The sequence below is a fragment of the Podarcis gaigeae genome (assembly GCF_964106915.1).
Source record: "Podarcis gaigeae genome assembly, chromosome: 4".
Taxonomy (NCBI): domain Eukaryota; kingdom Metazoa; phylum Chordata; class Lepidosauria; order Squamata; family Lacertidae; genus Podarcis; species Podarcis gaigeae.
Genome location: NC_139677.1, coordinates 29,001,058 through 29,017,551, shown reverse-complemented (window position 1 = coordinate 29,017,551; position 16,494 = coordinate 29,001,058). Strand labels below are relative to the sequence as shown.

General features: G+C 40.8%; 2 protein-coding genes across 12 annotated transcripts in view; both read right to left on the bottom strand.

The window, feature by feature from the left end:
* The window catches only part of MCF2L (MCF.2 cell line derived transforming sequence like), a 120,881-nt gene extending 113,986 nt beyond the window's left edge, over positions 1-6,895 (bottom strand). For 2 of the 7 annotated variants that reach the window (XM_083735216.1, XM_083735207.1), the window contains exons 1-2: positions 5,557-5,893; positions 1,253-1,442 (exon numbers count right to left, since the gene is read on the bottom strand). In XM_083735216.1, the coding sequence (XP_083591342.1) occupies positions 1,253-1,421 (169 nt within the window). In that variant the 5' untranslated portion in view covers positions 1,422-1,442; positions 5,557-5,893. The other 5 variants (XM_083735215.1, XM_083735220.1, XM_083735206.1 and 2 more) reach the window with 5 other exon arrangements.
* Positions 6,896-10,478: 3,583 nt separating this feature from the next.
* Positions 10,479-16,494, bottom strand: part of ATP11A (ATPase phospholipid transporting 11A) — a 104,457-nt gene continuing 98,441 nt past the window's right edge. For 3 of the 5 annotated variants that reach the window (XM_083735230.1, XM_083735226.1, XM_083735227.1), the window contains one exon: positions 10,479-14,913. Coding sequence is in view for 4 of the 5 variants with exons in the window: in XM_083735226.1 (XP_083591352.1) it covers positions 14,653-14,913 (261 nt within the window). In the remaining variant the exon portion in view is untranslated. Of the gene's footprint in view, positions 14,914-16,269; positions 16,375-16,494 lie in introns of all 5 variants that reach the window. The other 2 variants (XM_083735228.1, XM_083735229.1) reach the window with 1 other exon arrangement.

The following is a 16,494-nucleotide window of genomic DNA, read 5'->3' as shown; positions in this document are numbered from 1 at the left end:
GGAGGCTTTCTAATGAGCAAAGGTTTAATTATTATTTCATTTGGGTTTTTAGGTTGGGATGTGAACCTGATCCCTCTGGCCCCCATGTGCATTCACTCTGCACCTGAACATTTGGTACCTGGAAATGGATTTTTCTCTTGCAAATTTGCATCGTCAAATGTAGATGACTTTATTCCCCAGAATCCTATGATGTCCTTCCAGTATATGGTATCCATCCATTGCTAGCTATTTTCACCACCAAGTATTTCTGAACTGTACAGGAATTGCAGCAAACTCAAAAGCCTGTTTGTGCAATCAAGATAACTAAGCAGATTTCCCTAAAGCATTTTTTCAAATTTAGCCACTTATCATTTGCGGGGGGTAGGTATGTGTGCAAAATATCCCAGGATATTTTAATTCAGTTGTTTCCAAATACTTTATTAACCTGGCTAAGGAATGTGTCCTTGTGCAATACTTCCAGTTTTGAGTCTGATTCAACATTAACATCCTAGAGCTTCTGGACAGTATTATTGTCGGCTCACAATCAGAATGTTCATGGTGGATTTCAGGAAACTAAAATCTGCTTACATTGAATAAACCAGACAAGCCTTTTGCTCTAAGTAGCTAACTGCAGTGTATGGCATCAACGGGGGTGGGGTGGGGGGAGGAAGCATCTGCAAGGTGGTAGACAATGGGGGGGGGGGGACTCACTATTTTTCCAGAAACGTGTCTACTGTACGCCAAATTAATTACCCTATCTACAAAGTATCAAACATTAGCTGAATAACCGTATTGAAAGCAAGTTCTAAAGTTCTAGGATGCAATGAAAAGGTGCAAATGCTAATCTAAAGATAAGTTTATCACAAAGCATAGAACTCGTTTATCCTACATTTTGCAGATGCAGGAAATGGATGTGCTGATTGGAGACACAGAAGTGAGAGAACACAGGTGAGAGAGCACATATTACACGCAGGCTGAAAAGCTATTGGCACAGCATCACACATTTGTTAACAAATTACCTCCTTCCTGCTCTTAACACTTTTTCTGTCATAAACACCCCTCTCTTGTGCCACTTCTATATGAATAGGAGAAACAGGAATATAGAGGTGAGTGTGAGAGGCCACAGGGTCAAAGAAAGGAACTGGGTTTCCTAGCAACATTTAAAAAAATGTATTCCCTCCTTTGCCCATTTTCTTTGTGACTTTATATATGGCATAGAGGAAGACTGGATTTATTGTAAAGTGTTTCTAAGGTGTAGCACGGATTGCCTTACCTGGCTGTACTGCCAGCATCTTCTGTTTATCTTGCACAAGCCGGATGATGTCCGATACCACAATGTGGTGATCCATATCTTCTTTCCCTTCATTAGGCTGATTGTCTTTTGAAAAACAGCTGCAACTTCCATTTTCTTTACACAAGACAAACCTCCAGTAATTAGACATGAAAGTATCTTACTTCAATTCCTACAATTTAAAAAGAAAAAAAAAGTTTATTCCACAAGCATGCTCATGTCCCCAGGTCTTCTGCACCTTGTAAAGTACAACACATCACTTACCGGTAATTCTAAACTGGAAGCCACTTTGTAGGGACTGTTTCAAAAACTGGAATCCAGATTTTGCGTATTCTGTAGGCCTAACAAATATTTAATTTGTGCAAATGTTTTTAGACAAAAGACCAAGCTGCTGATAATGTTGCCCTTTGTAATGCTGTATATATTATCTCATAATGCAACATTCCTTTTCAGAAAATGATTTCTGGCATATTGAGAAGCATCAAAACACCTCTCACAAGCTGAACCTGGCAGGATTATAGAGATAGCTGGCAATGATTAGCCTAAATGTTCAGTTTTCTGAAGAGTTATCAGGCCAGAAGTCACAGAGGCTATGTCCACTTCCCTGGGAGTAAATCCTACTGAACTGAATAGGGCTTACTCCTGAATAAACGAAAATAGGATAATGATTTACCAGTCAGAGTGCTTTTCTTATTTTTGGTTTCCTTCCAGAAACTTGTCATCAAGCTGAGGGCAGGAGCTTTTTAATATAAATAAATGTGTATGTAAAAGGCTTTTTTTAAATAAAATCCTGGGTCTTTCAGCATTCTGGCAGCCTGTGTCTCAAAAGCAACAGCTCCAAAACCAAGAAAGCGATAACATACCCATATTGCACAAATTCTCGGCAGAGATGAATTTTGCCCAAGACAGAAGACATTTAAAATGCATTAAATTCCCTGTTTTCATCCATTTTTAACCAGGTGACAAACTAAAAGCCATATATAGCCAAGGGCATTTCCAGTAGAGGCACCCTCATCTAGAACTCTCCCCCCAGGAAAGTCTGGCAGGCTGTTTACAATGAATACTTTATTCATCTAGTTGACAAATAAAACTAAAAATTCTTCCAGAGGGCATACATGGAGCAAGGCTATTCTGCTGTTGGCTTGCTGCTTGCAGATTATTTTAAGGTTTGGGGATTCTCATTTTTAGCTGTTGAAATACTGTTATTTTTATGGTTATGGGTATTGATGTTATATGTTGTGAGTTGTCCAAAGGGTTCTGAGGAACTACAAAAGCTTCACAAATCCAACAAAACAAAACCACATAATTTTGTAAAATTTAAATGGATATGAATTTTAAGGGGTATGAAATATACTTTAATATTTCAAGATATTAAGTTTATACCTCGCCACAGCCTGCATTATTCTGCACCTTGCTAAAAAGTCACATATTTGGAAAACAGATGGAAAAGTGTATACAATTTCCAGTGGAACAATTCAAGAGAACTTCAGTAGCTCAGCAGCTCCAAGCAAAATGTAATTGCAAATTAAATTGAGACATGGCATGTTTTCCCAACCACACAGGAAAAAAGGGAACAATTAACCTGAAAAAGATTATTATTACAGTGGTACCTTGGGTTAAGTACTTAATTCGTTCCGGAGGTCCGTTCTTAACCTGAAACTGTTCTTAACCTGAAGCACCACTTTAGCTAATGGGCCTCCTGCTGCTGCCGCACCGCCGGAGCACTATTTGTGTTCTCACCCTGAAGCAAAGTTCTTAACCCGAGGTAATATTTCTGGATTAGTGGAGTCTGTAACCTGAAGCGTATGTAACCCGAGGTACCACTGTACATGATATCTCTTCACCCTACTGGTTGCCATCTCTTCATAATATTTACTTCTATGAAGAAGGAAAATAATAGATTTTTAATACAGGACCCTTTCTTGAAATATAATGTACATTTTTTAAACAGAAGACCAAGATAATCAATTCAACAATTGCTTCCATTTAATGGGGTTGTATTGTATGCACTGTTGTGCTTAATGGAATTTACTCGCAAATAAGTATGCCTGGCTGCACACCTTATCTGGGAGTAAACTCTGTTAAATACAGTGGAACTTAACTTGCAACATAACATAGGATTGGGCTTTTTCATTATCCATGGATATAAATTATATTTTTAGGCTCTGATGCTAATATCCAACCCATGGGGAGGGTAAGGATCCAGCAAAAAGCTCAGAAGAGGCAATGCTACTGCCATTAGAGGATCCTGAAACAAGGTGCTTCAGCGGCAAGAGGGCTGCCCAAGAATCCCATCCAGGTAGGTGCTGTATACAACTTATACCTGGCTGACAGGTATTGCAGGGCTTTTTATGCAGCAATGGCTGTACACACTCCATCCCATTCCACTGCTCCCCAGATTGCCATTTGTTCATTAACTGCAATTTATGCACTTAAAAACAAAAACAAACCACACTACCTATCCTTTCAACACGTAGCTGATCCCATCCATGGCTGCAACCTTACCACCGAACTGAGAGTTAAGTCTCATTCATGAAAGTCAATGAGGAGCCAGTGTGGTGTAGTGGTTAAGAGCAGTAGACTCGTAATCTGGGGAACCGGGTTCGCGTCTCCGCTCCTCCACATGCAGCTGCTGTGTGACCTTGGGCTAGTCACACGTCTCTGAAGTCTCTCAGCCCCACTCACCTCACAGAGTGTTTGTTGTGGGGGAGGAAGGGAAAGGAGAATGTTAGCCACTTTGAGACTCCTTTGGGTAGTGATAAAGCGGGATACCAAATCCAAACTCTTCTGAATAGATATGCACAATATTACACTGTATACTAGTGGAGGTTGGCCCATTAGGGAGACATCCCTCTCAGTCTAGCCTGAACCAGCCCCCCCCCCCATGCTTGACTTCTTGCTTACAAGCAGTCCAGAGGTTGGAACTGCATGTAGCAACCTCCTCTTCCTTAGTTTTGTTGCTGCGCTTGTAAAATTCAGCAGTCAGGCAGGGGGTGGAAGTAGAATTTGTTGGCTCTGGTTTAGGGTTCCCATATCTCAAAAAGCAAAAACCAGAACACCCTGAAAGTTGCTGAACATTTTTTAGGAAGATCCCAAGACCTGTTCTTGGCTTCTCTACCTTACATATTCCCAGTTCCAATGGACACCCGCCACCGCAAATTTATACCAATATGCAATAACTGAAGCATGCAACTCTAATTAGGCCTACTCAGACATGTATATCTGATGTGTATTTTAATATGTAATTTTATTTTATAATGTGCATTTTTGAAACTACTAATTTAATTTCTATTCTGAATTTTTTTAAGGTTCCCTAAGGTTTTTTAACATCTGATTTTCCTGGCAATTTTAATGTCTGTTTCATGTAAACAGCTTATTCGTGTTGATGACTAAGCAGTATATAACAGTGTTCGAAACTCCCACTGTTCTAGGCACATTTTGCAACAGGAAATTTCATTAGCGTGAGCAGTTTCTGAGTGTAGTACTGTGCCTAAGATTTCAGATTAAACCTTCAGAGTGGAAGGAAAGGAGATTTTTCTACCTCCCCACTTCCAGCTACTAGACCATGTGAAAAATGAACATAATATTTTAGCTGCAGTTCATTCATTTTCAGCTCTGTATTCTTGTTATAAAAAAAAGCTTGCCTAGACATTTTGTCGTTGCGCCTGTAACCTAGGTTTAAGATGCCATTTAGCTCCCAGCTCAGTTTCTAACATAGTTATATAAACTTGTTAAAATAAATTCTCATATTCCCACTTGCAGCTGGGACATTAAAGCTGATAGAGAAAGCATATCTTGCGAACCGTCCTGAGATCTTATGATGAAGTGTGGGATATGTCTAATAAATAAACGTGAAAGAGGAAGGGCAACACACAACAGAGTCCAAGGTGTCTGTCCTTGTGCCTTTCAGCTGCTGTGTGAGCAAAAGGAATTTCAGCAAGTGCATCTTTTCTCACGGCAGTACCAACATCTAGGACATGTCAAGACACACCTGGTCTAATTCCCTCCAATACACAACAATGGACATTACAGGTGGACAACTCAAGCACTCTCGCTTTCAGGAAGCAGTCTTTTCACAGTTTCTAAGGTAGGGAAGTCCCTTTTGAACTTAGTGGGACTTACGAGCAAGCGGGTGAAAGAGCCATAGACCACGCCAGACCAATATCGTCTCTGCAGGAGCAATCTAGGGGTTTCAAGGCAGGAGTTTCCCCCAGGCCTACAGAAAGACAGGGCCTGAGGGAATTTAACTCGGCCCCTTTTGCATGCAAGGCAAAGCCCTCTCTTACCCCAGGGCTACGGCCCTTGCCTCCAATCCCCGTAGACGAGCCGGTGCTCTGGAAGCAAAACTGGGTTTCTCTCCAAACTCACAAAGGAACCGGCGGGGCGTGAGGGCGCGGGAAGCGCCGCTTTGCAGCTAACCTCCCCTCACCTTTCTTTCGCAGCAAAGGAGGGCGAGGAAACAAACACAGCACCCACCCAGCCCAAACTAACGCGCACTGAGTAGGAGAGCCGGTAAAGGCGGGAGCAGCCGGGATTCAAATCATTCCCCCCACCCACCCCTCGGCTACCCCTCGACGAGGAGGAGCCGCCTGAACCCAAACAAACACACAAAGCACATGACTCGCGCTCACCTCCAGGGCCGGGATGCTGCTGCTGCTGCTGCTTTTTCTGAGGGCTGCGGCGCTCCCCGGCCAGGTGCTCCCTCCTCGCCTACCAGTCTTCCTCTTTCTCCGCGCCCTCCTTCAGCCGCAAGTTCCTCTCCAGCCTACGGCGCGGGGAGGACCTGCCTCCTTTCTCCGGGGCAGCCCGGGACGCCGCGTGGAGCTGGCGCGAGCGGGAAAGCGGTAGCAGCACCGACGGCGGCGGCGCCCCTCACCTCCTCAGCCTCGCCTGCATGCAAGCCGTGCGCCGCCCACTCCTTCCAGCCCACCGCTATTCCGGGCAGGAAGGGGAGCGGGGTGCCCAGGGCTCCTTTGTTGCCGGTGGGGGAAGAGGAGGATGCGCTGCACTGAGCAAAAAAAGGGACCTGAGCGGGTGGGAAAACGGAAGTAGCCCTGGGCTCGGCTCGTCGGCTCTTCCCTCCCTGTTGTTTCTCCTTTTGCAGGATGGAGTCAGGCTCAGGCGGCTGCAGTCCTGGTACCTGCTCCCCGCCCCCGGGAGTAAGCCCCGCTGGACTCAGCCGCGCGTACTTCTGAGCAGACCTGAATAACATCTCGGTCTTGCTTCTGCTTCTTTCTTTCCCGTTATTCTAGCTTCCCTCCCGCTTTCCGTCTGGGCAGCTGCTGCTCTTTTGCGCCCACAAAGCCTCGTTTCCGAAGGTGTAGCAGCAGCCCTGCCTAACCCCACTTGACCTGGGAGCTGAATTCAACAGAGCTTTCTTCTGAGTAAACATGGTGTTGCAAACAGAAATTGCCCTTTTCCCTTATGGGGTATCCAAGAGCCCATATAGAGTCCTTACATAGGTTCCCTACTGGTAGGAGAAAATAACAGTGGCCAACCAGAGAATATTGAGAAGCAAAGCAGCTAGTAAGCTTGATCTTTATTGATCTGTTGCAACAGGTGCTTCCCTCACCCGCAGGAAAGGAGGAGGAACCCAGAACAATGGCACGCAATGCCTTATAAAGACTTTTGAAATTGCCACCCTGTAGATCAAGACCACCCCCAGAAACATCATATATACATCATAGAAGGGGTGTAACCTAAGACCACCCTCCAGATACATCACACCTACATCACAAAAAGGCGGCCTAAAACAGAAATTTGAATGTTGTTTTTCTCCTGTCATTGTTTATCTCCTGTCTGGCAGGTTACTTGATTTGATTTCCTGAGGAGCCTGGCCAGTCTTTTGTAATGATAAATACTTCCTTCCTGGGCCAGGTCAAGGGCTCACACCCTATTCATATCTTAAATGTGCCCTTAAGACAGGATTTGTGAAGAGACAATGGGGAGGTTTCCCACTTTGACCTTGCAGAGAAAACATTTGCTCAGTTTAGGAATCAAAATGGTTCCAGGTCAGTCTTCCTGTGCTGATCTATGTATGTGCTTGGTTGGTACACTTATGAACATTACCATATATCTAAGACCTCAAAATTCCTATCACAGTGGTAAGGACTGTGCTGTGTAAATGGAGAGTTGTGTGCATGCATATGTGTGCAGACACACACTATCTCAACGTAACACTTTACACGACACGTCTACTCTGAATATATCTGTCTCTATGTCTCTGAAACAAAATAAAGTTTTTGTCAAGAGCTGAGTTCTTGCCTGAAGCCACAGTGGTTTGAGGGGATGTGTGGGCAAAAGTGTCTTCCAGTGAGCTTGCCTGGCTGCAAGAATGCTGTTATATACTGAAGTTCTCACCCTGGGCCAGCAGGGGGATACTGTAGATAGTTTTCTCTCAGGTCCACATATGCAAATAAGGGATTGAAAGTGACGTTCAGTGATTGGATAGTTACAGAAAATGGTTACTGTTGCGTTCTAGTGGAGCTCTATATAAGCAGGCTGGCTGAACAGTTCAGTTCAGTTCAGGCCTGTGAATAAACAAGAGCTGTTTGAAGAATCGCTGTGTCGTCTGATATGTTCACCCACAACTTAACAAGTGCTATATGGTAACTTGTGTCCAATTCATACTGCAGTTACCCTTCCTTGTCAGCCACGTGTCTAGGTGGCTTATTTTGGGGTGAGCAGGGAGGGAAACAATACACCAGACAATTTCACCCCCCCCCCCAAAAAAAACTAGTAGAGAGAATGTGAGGTCCAGACCAGGGGGATGGAAAGGCAGCGACCTTCCAATTCTAGCCTTCCCCATGCAAAGTGTGTGTTAATGTACATAATGAGCTATATAAAGGTCAAATTAATAAGAACAAAAATAGTGTGAACGCCAGGAAAAAATAATAAGGATACATTGCACAAGGGGATGTAAACAAATAAATCAGTTTACACTAGTTAAAAACTAGTGTGGACCTTGCTTTCTCAAAAGTCTGTTTTACCCATGTGTCATTGACACCATAGATTTGGGGGGAAATTGGGGTTAGATAGATTAAGAACAGATGACAATGTGACTATAGTCAAGTGTTTAGGAGAAGTGGTGCTGAGAACTATATGCAGAGCAAAGCAAGCTTTCTTGTCCCCTAAAAGCAGGAAAGAGAGAAAATAAATACTTTAGGGTGTGTTTGTTAACTCATCCTTGAAGGACCCTCTTGCTAGTCTTGTTTCTGACCTTTAGATTTTACTTCCTGTTTGACAACCAATGGAAAGCTTTTTAACTGGTTGCTATAGAAGCATCTGGAAACTAATTGTGGAAAGCACTTGGAAATTTTTTTTTACTTGTTGCTGGTTTGATTTTTCTGCCCAGAAAACCTGAAAAGGCTTCATGCTGAGCCGCGCACACTGATAAAATGAGAAATTAGATCCGAGTTATAGCCTAGATGGCAAACCAAACAGTGATCGGTAGTGTACACAAAGCAGTGTTTCTGTTCCTCTAGGGCTGTTATCATCCTTTGCCATCAAATACTCATGAAAAATAAGGGGGGGAGCCACTAGGTGAGTAATGTAAAGGAATAAAGGGTAACTTATGGTAAAAATCTTTTCAGATCACTTTATTTCACCTTTTAGGAATAAGCACCCAATCCTGCTCTGCTAATCACAACTGCAGAATGAATTAATTCTTACTTCTCACTTCAGATAAACAAACATGCTTCTTTATTGCTGGCTGCGTAGAGTACAACTGATACTGAAAAGCAGAACAAAGGAAAGTTCAAAGCATGGAGTCTTAACTCCAGATGATAATACAAAATTCTACCTCTTCAAAGGTTATATAATAATAATAATTTATTATTTATACCCTGCCCATCTGGCTGGGTTTCCCCAGCTACTCTGGGCGGCTTCCAACAAAACACTAAAATATAATCACCTATTAAACATTAAAAGCTTCCCTGAACAGGGCTGCCTTCAGATGTCTTCTAAAAGTTTGGTAGTTATTTTTCTCTTTGACATCTGGTGGGAGGGTGTTCCACAGGGCGGGTGCCACTACCGAGAAGGCCCTCTGCCTGGTTCCCTGTAACTTGGCTTCTCGCAGCGAGGGAACCGCCAGAAGGCCCTCGGTGCTGGACCTCAGTGTCTGGGCAGAATGATGGAGGTGCTACAGGTGGTTTTTTTCCAGCATCGGTTATTGGGTGATCGTGATCATGAAAAACCCACCCTCACGAAGGGAACGTCTTGAGTGAGCAGCCTTTTGGGGCTCTTGCAGAGGATGCTTTCATTGTGCATTGTTCACTGAATTTTTTCAGAGGGTTTTTGCTCTTTACATTGTTCCTGTTCTTAATACAAATTGCCATTCTTTAAATGGAGGCAGCCACTCCCTGTCATGTCACAGATTAAAAAAAAAAAAACAAATTCCCTGTTCCCCCAAGTGGCTAGATTTTAAGGTATCACAATCTAATGTACGGCAGTGGGCTGTTTTCTTGACTTGCTGTGATTTTAGTCCACACAAGAACATCAGGAGGAACTAAATTTCATTCTGTTATGACAACAGAAGCTTAAAGTAGTTCTTCTTTCAGTCTCTGGGTTTCTTCATCCAGAGTTAGGGCTGATTTTGAGTCCTGAAAATCCTGTTATAATGTGTGAGTCCATATAGGAAAGATTGCCCTGTGCAGGAATTAGCATTCTCACATCTTCACTGGTTAAAAAGCAACCATCATGGGGAATTAAAATAATCTAGCACTGTACACACCGTTTTGAGATTTAATGTGACTACCTGAAAGCTCCCACAGAAGAAGAGTTTGGATTTGATATCCCGCTTTATCACTACCCAAAGGAGTCTCAAAGCGGCTAACAATCTCCTTTCCCTTTCTCCCCCACAACAAACACTCTGTGAGGTGAGTGGGGCTGAGAAACTTCAGAGAAGTGTGACTAGCCCAAGGTCACCCAGCAGCTGCATGTGGAGGAGTGGGGAATCAAACCTGGTTCACCAGATTACAAGTCCACTGCTCTTAACCACAACACCACACAGGCTCTCACAGTTGGTGCACTAACGGAAACTCTCTATGTGGAACTAGTAAATGCCTGCCGCGTATAAACAAATGGGCAAAACTGCAATTAGAAATCGAAATGTCTGTTGAATGCAACATTTTTGTTTTGAATTGAATATATTTCCCTCTTCTCCTCTAAATGACGTATCTTGCTCAGTAAAAACAAGCACACACCCCAAAACAAATATGCAAATTTTATTTTATTGCAAGCAGATTTAAACATCTACTGCTTTATACAATCTACAGAAAGTTCAAAAATATTAATATAAAGAATTCATGTTTAGGTATTTACGGAAATGAAAGTTTAAAAACAGCACTGAAAATAAACTTTACAGTAATGCACATGTATATCATATATATTTATATTTATTTATATTCTTAGTATTTGAGACTGCTTTGATCCAGTTAATGAAGTGTTATAGCTTAGTCTAAACAGTAGTTTTGAAGGCTGAATTATCATCAGATAAGTGCACCTATCATTATACCATTTAAAATACATGTCAGTATTTGGTGCTGATGAGTAAAGATATTTTAATGATTAATGCACTGATAACTATGATCCACCATTCCCAAAAAGCTGTTTGTTTGTTTTTGCCAATTACACATTACAGACTGAAAGAATATTGATAGTGCATACAAGACAGAATTTTGTTCACATTGTACAATTAAAATTCTGTACTTCTTTCGACAAAGGTAAAGCTGTATAAACTGAAGTGTGCAGTTGTGCAACGTACAATCATGTACACATTTCTCTCTTATAATACTTTGACAGAATTCCATTAAAGCTTCTCAACATGATCTCACTAATATCACCAACAAGTGCAGTTTCCTTCGTTTGATACTTGCATTACAGTGGAATAAATAGGCTGATGCAAGCAAGTGAATAAATGGTATACTGTATATTAAAGAGCTGAATAAATTAATAATTACTGAGGGCCATCAAAATTATCTGAATATTGCTGCTAGCTACACTAAAGAATAAGTAGTTTCAATGGATGTATATGTTTTAGTCTTAATGAATATTTGGTTGATGCCCTTCAGTTCCAACACATTTATGAAAGAATTTGAAACATTTTCACATTAGAGGTTCAACAATTCAGACAAGGCCATTTGTTTGCCACGGAATGGAGTTTTCCACTTCATATTAATTTCTATCAATTTTACATTTTTGACTCAGGTCGCAACCCTACTATTGATTGTTGCACCTTACTAATTCTCCTAATCCATCTGGGTGCATGGAAATATGTTTCTGTACATTGATCATCCTTCTAGAATTATTTCCTCCTCTCTCACTTGGTCCCCAAATGCACATGAAAAATCCTCTGCATCCATCACCAACTGTGACACAAGCACATTGCTGAACAGATGATCAAATTCTGACAGTTCAGACACTCTGATCTTCCAAGGGTAATGGAGTAAATCTGGGTTATTCCTCACCACTGACAGCATCAGTCATTTATTCAGCTGGGAAGATCCTCATGTGTAGAACAGGAGTGACCAGCCTGTGGCCCTTCAGATGTGGTTGAGACTCCAGCTCCCATCAGCCCCAGTGAGCACAGCCAATGTTCAGGAAGAACGGAAGTTGCGTTCCAGCAACATCTGGTTTTCTCATCCTTTGCAGCATGTCTGCACCAAATTGCTATGCACAAGAATATCTAAGGCCTACTAGTTTAGCTTCTGTATTACACCTGTACATCTATTGCAGAAAGAAAATGAAGGCCTATAGAGCCTTTCCCCCCCCATTTAAACAGTGTATTTTTAAAGCTCTGATTGCTTAATGGGAGCAGAATTCCTCCTTTAAATTCAAAAATATCCTCCTAGTGGTGCAGCAATAAAACTGCTAGCACATTTGCAGAGCTAAGCAGGGTCTGGTGTGGTTTCAAACTGGATGGGTGTGGAGATTCCTGCATTATAAGGGGTTGGACTAGACAAGCCTTAGGCTCCCTTCCAACTGTACAATTCTATGTTTCTATGATTTCTCCTTCTAATGCAATACAATCAATCATAAGTGTTTGCTTTCTTTTTTTTTTTAAAAAAAAAACTACCATTAAATATTTCAGCCTGTTGAAAGATCATTCACTTTTTAGGAAACAGTTGAGATGCAAGAATATTGCAGTAAACCATTTTTGTTAGTAGGCAGAGCAGGAATGCAGCATTTTCAAATCATCAAGCAAAGGGTCTTCTTACTTAAGGCTAAAAGATGGAAATGAACAAAACAAGGAACTGGTAGAAAGCTTCATGGAATAAAAATGTAAGAATAGTAGATAGCAGCAGCTGGTTGTAAGCAGAATGTACCACATTAAAAGCTATTATTCACAAGCAAAAGCAAAAAAACAAACTTTTTTAAAAAAAAAATCAGTAGCTTTGGATGATTCTGAAATAACAAACCTATTTCTAATTTTAACATTCATCAGAATTTCAACATTCAACCACAATTCCACTATAAGCTAAACTCTGATCCAAAACTCATAGGTATAAAAAAACTCTCTAAAACATACAATTAAAAAACAATAGAAATGTTGTGTTAACAAATGTATGCATATAACAGATATATAAATAGCTACAGTATTGAAAAATATTTCAGTGCAAAGGCAATTTTAAGATTTCTAAAAAACCCATTAAAAATAATTTTGTTAACTACACCCGAACAGGAGATTTGTCACTACTACAGGTATAAAATCAATACTCACATCAAGTTAATTTTTAAAAAATATATATTTGTAACCAGTGTTTTATGTAGGGGACATTTCTACTAGACATTCAAGTATGTAATGTCAAATAAATATTAACTTCTGGTATATTACTATCAGTACGTGAACAACACTGGAAATGGAAAGTGCTTCATTTTAAATGACAAACGCTGAGATGTTGTGCGTTATGAGGGGGGGGGGTGAGACTTGAGAAGTATGGGAACTACCATCAGATTCTCTATCTCTGTAATCTTTGGTATAATAAAATGCTCACAATTTGCCTTTCAAAGCATTATGTTCCCATCTCCCCCAAATCTCTGTTCGGGGAAGGCGAGAGAGAGAACCTGTGCGTTTTCTTCCACACACAAACTTTCTTTTCCCTACAAAGTAATCCTTCGGCAAAGTTGACACCCTAAATAAAACACTGGGAGAAAAGAAACAGAACTGATCTGTGTATACTATTATCAAAACCAGTACACAGCAAAACTAGAGCCACGAATAGAGCCGAAGTACAAGCTGGCTGTAATGATTTAAAACGACAGATAAAGCGTTTGCATAATCATGCACATATTTTTTTTTCTTTTCTGAAGAATGGTTGAATTCACATTCAAAGAGGAGAAAGTTGGAAACTTAGCCTAGTGGTCATTACCAAATATAAGTAGTCACTAAGTAGACATTCTGTTAAACATTCTGTCTCCCTCTCCCTTTCAAAGTTCAAATCAAAAATTAAAAACCAGCATTTAAAATACAGTATTATCTAGTTCACCTGTTATGGAAGCAATTACTTCCTTTCCACAACAGGGGGGAAAACAAAAAAACTTCGGGTAGCAAAGCACTTCCTAATACATCCATACTCTACTTTAGAGGTAGCAGAATGGTAGAATACTGGTTCGTTCTTTAAATTTCTAAGACTAAATTCTTAAATTCAGTAATTATTTTCAACTCAATACCTACAGTGGCCACTTCACTCGTCTTCTAGCCAGCTTGACTTCCCAAAGGTCTGTAGGCAGTCTAAGTAAAAATGTATTGGTCTAAAGTGTGGGGAAGGGTGTTGGGTCTTAAAATCACACATAGACATCCTACTTGGTGACTTACAATAAAATGGATATTAGAGAGTGTTTCTTGAAAGCAGATTTGCACAGAGGAAACACCAGTTTGTTCTACAGAGAGAGCAAAGAAAAGACAAACACCAGTCAGAAACAGCACCTATGAATTATGTTCTCAGCGACTTTCACTGGGGGTCTGAGACCGTTGCTTAGTTAGAGGGCTGACAAAATTTAACCACTGATCTCAGAAGAGGATGTTTGACTAAAGCAGGACTCTTTCAAGTAATAAAGGAAAAGAGATGATGGGAGTCAATAAACATACAAAGGCTTTTGACAGGATGGAGTGACAGTGCTGTTCATCCTCACAGTGCCAGACTGTGTAGAAAAATCCATTGCTTCAACAGTTTAAAACATAACAAGGAAGGGCAAGACTCCTGGGAAAGATTTGTACTCCATGCTCTTTGATCCAGTTTGTCAGACTATTACATCGGACAGTTAAAGCCAGCAAAATTTCAATCAGTGCTGTTAAATGGTCATTTGCAGATGTAGTAGGAGCGGGGGTTAGAATGAGAGGGAGGAATAGTTGCTAGTTCTTAAAGGCTTGAGTTGGTGATCTCTCATAGGGATGTTTCCAGACCTGAACTCCTGTGGTAGTACCTGGCACTGGAATCACAACGCTTATTATTGGAATAGCCAAAGATGGAAGGGAGTACTGAATAATCATAGTTTCTCCAATGCGTAAACATTGTTTTTTTAGAATGAGAACTAGACCTTCTTGCTGGGGTATTTTTGCAGTCATTGCTCCTGTATCTTGGACTCTTCAGAGAGGCAAGAGGTGTGAATTCTGAAAAATGGTCCCGACCATGGCTTGATTTATTCTGCCAAGAAAACAAGTAATAGGTTATGAAGCAATCATCATAGTAATTCGATGAAAGGCTTTAAGGTGGTACCTAGCATAGGGGCAATATGGCCAGATGAAGACATATAAATTGCCAATAGAGTACCACTGTTTGGCTCATTTAAAAATGCAGACACAATCTCAACAGAGGAGTAATTTTAATTTATTTTAATTTACAATTTCGTCTTCTTTTACATACAGAACAACTTTTTGTTAACATTTTGCTTGGGAGGAATAAGATACTCGGATATGAACCACTTTTTATCCTGCCTTTTGGATGTCTGATAATCTTTTGCTATTTGGAATGACTGATATGGTTGATATTTTTCTCAGTAGCTAGCAGATAAATTTAAATTGAGAAGTTAATTTATACTGTCCTTACTGTTCCTAGCCTGTATTTAGGAAATGTCCAGAGTCTAGGCTATTCTGCACCAGAAAAGATGGGAATTTGAATACACTCTCCTTCTCTCAATGGAACGTGTTGCTTTTTGGAAGCTATTTTAGGAATCCCAATCATCTGGGCATTTGTGTCACTTTGGAAATTAAAGCACTTCCTTTTCTGAGGGCTGTTTGAATAAATGTGTGGCCGAGATGAAATGCTTTTGCTTCTTGCTAATACTTGTGACTTGTAAAAAACCAAGTTGCAAATGTTCCCTGTGAGGAGATATGAAGACTCTAGCAGATATATGTGCCCTTGTGCATCTGCCTTCCCCCAATTTTTGGGAGTCTGTAGCCTTTGCCTTATATTTGTTTAGCCAGGCTAAAAGCTGGTGCTTTTTGAAATTTTGCTTTATCATATTTCCACATCCAAAGGTAAAAGACAGGGCACTGAGAAGGCAGGACCCAATATCATGGATTCATGATATTTGGAAATTATGCAGATATATTTGAAGGGGGCAAATGGGATTCTGAATTCTGCTCAAACCAATGTTACAAATTTAATCTGAATCCAAATACTTGTGGCTTATGCTTAGTCACTGAATCTCATTTGAAGAATAGCGATTGACACAAAACAGCTTACAATTCATATTTAATTAAAGCTGCAACCATGCACATAAATCCTATTAGAATCAGAGTAAAAAAAAATCAGAACAAAACATGCAACTTCTAAATCTCAACCTTCCCAGAAGACACACCCAAAATACTACACAAAAAACCCCCAAACTTACCTGTGCTCTGAAATGCATTGAGAACAGACTGCGATATCAAAAACTGCAGAGATTATATTTAATTTGAAAAGGCACAGCAAAAACTCTGGAGGAAGAAGTTTTCTCTTTGAAAACACCACAGCACACCAACAGAAATTACCAAACGGTAACACGTGCAATACTGTTACCTATCAATGATCTAATTATGCCTCGGAAGCAGAAAGGGGTCCTTCAAGGAGTGGCCCATCGTTGTTCGCCAGTGCATTAAGGGCAGTTTTATGTTTCGTACTCTTCTGCAAGGATGAGGAAAAACACTGAGACTATTGCTCAATATGGACATCTCGCGGTATTGGAGAGGAAAATAACAAGTGCAGTGTTAGGATGGCTAACATATGCCAAATCATCAACACTGT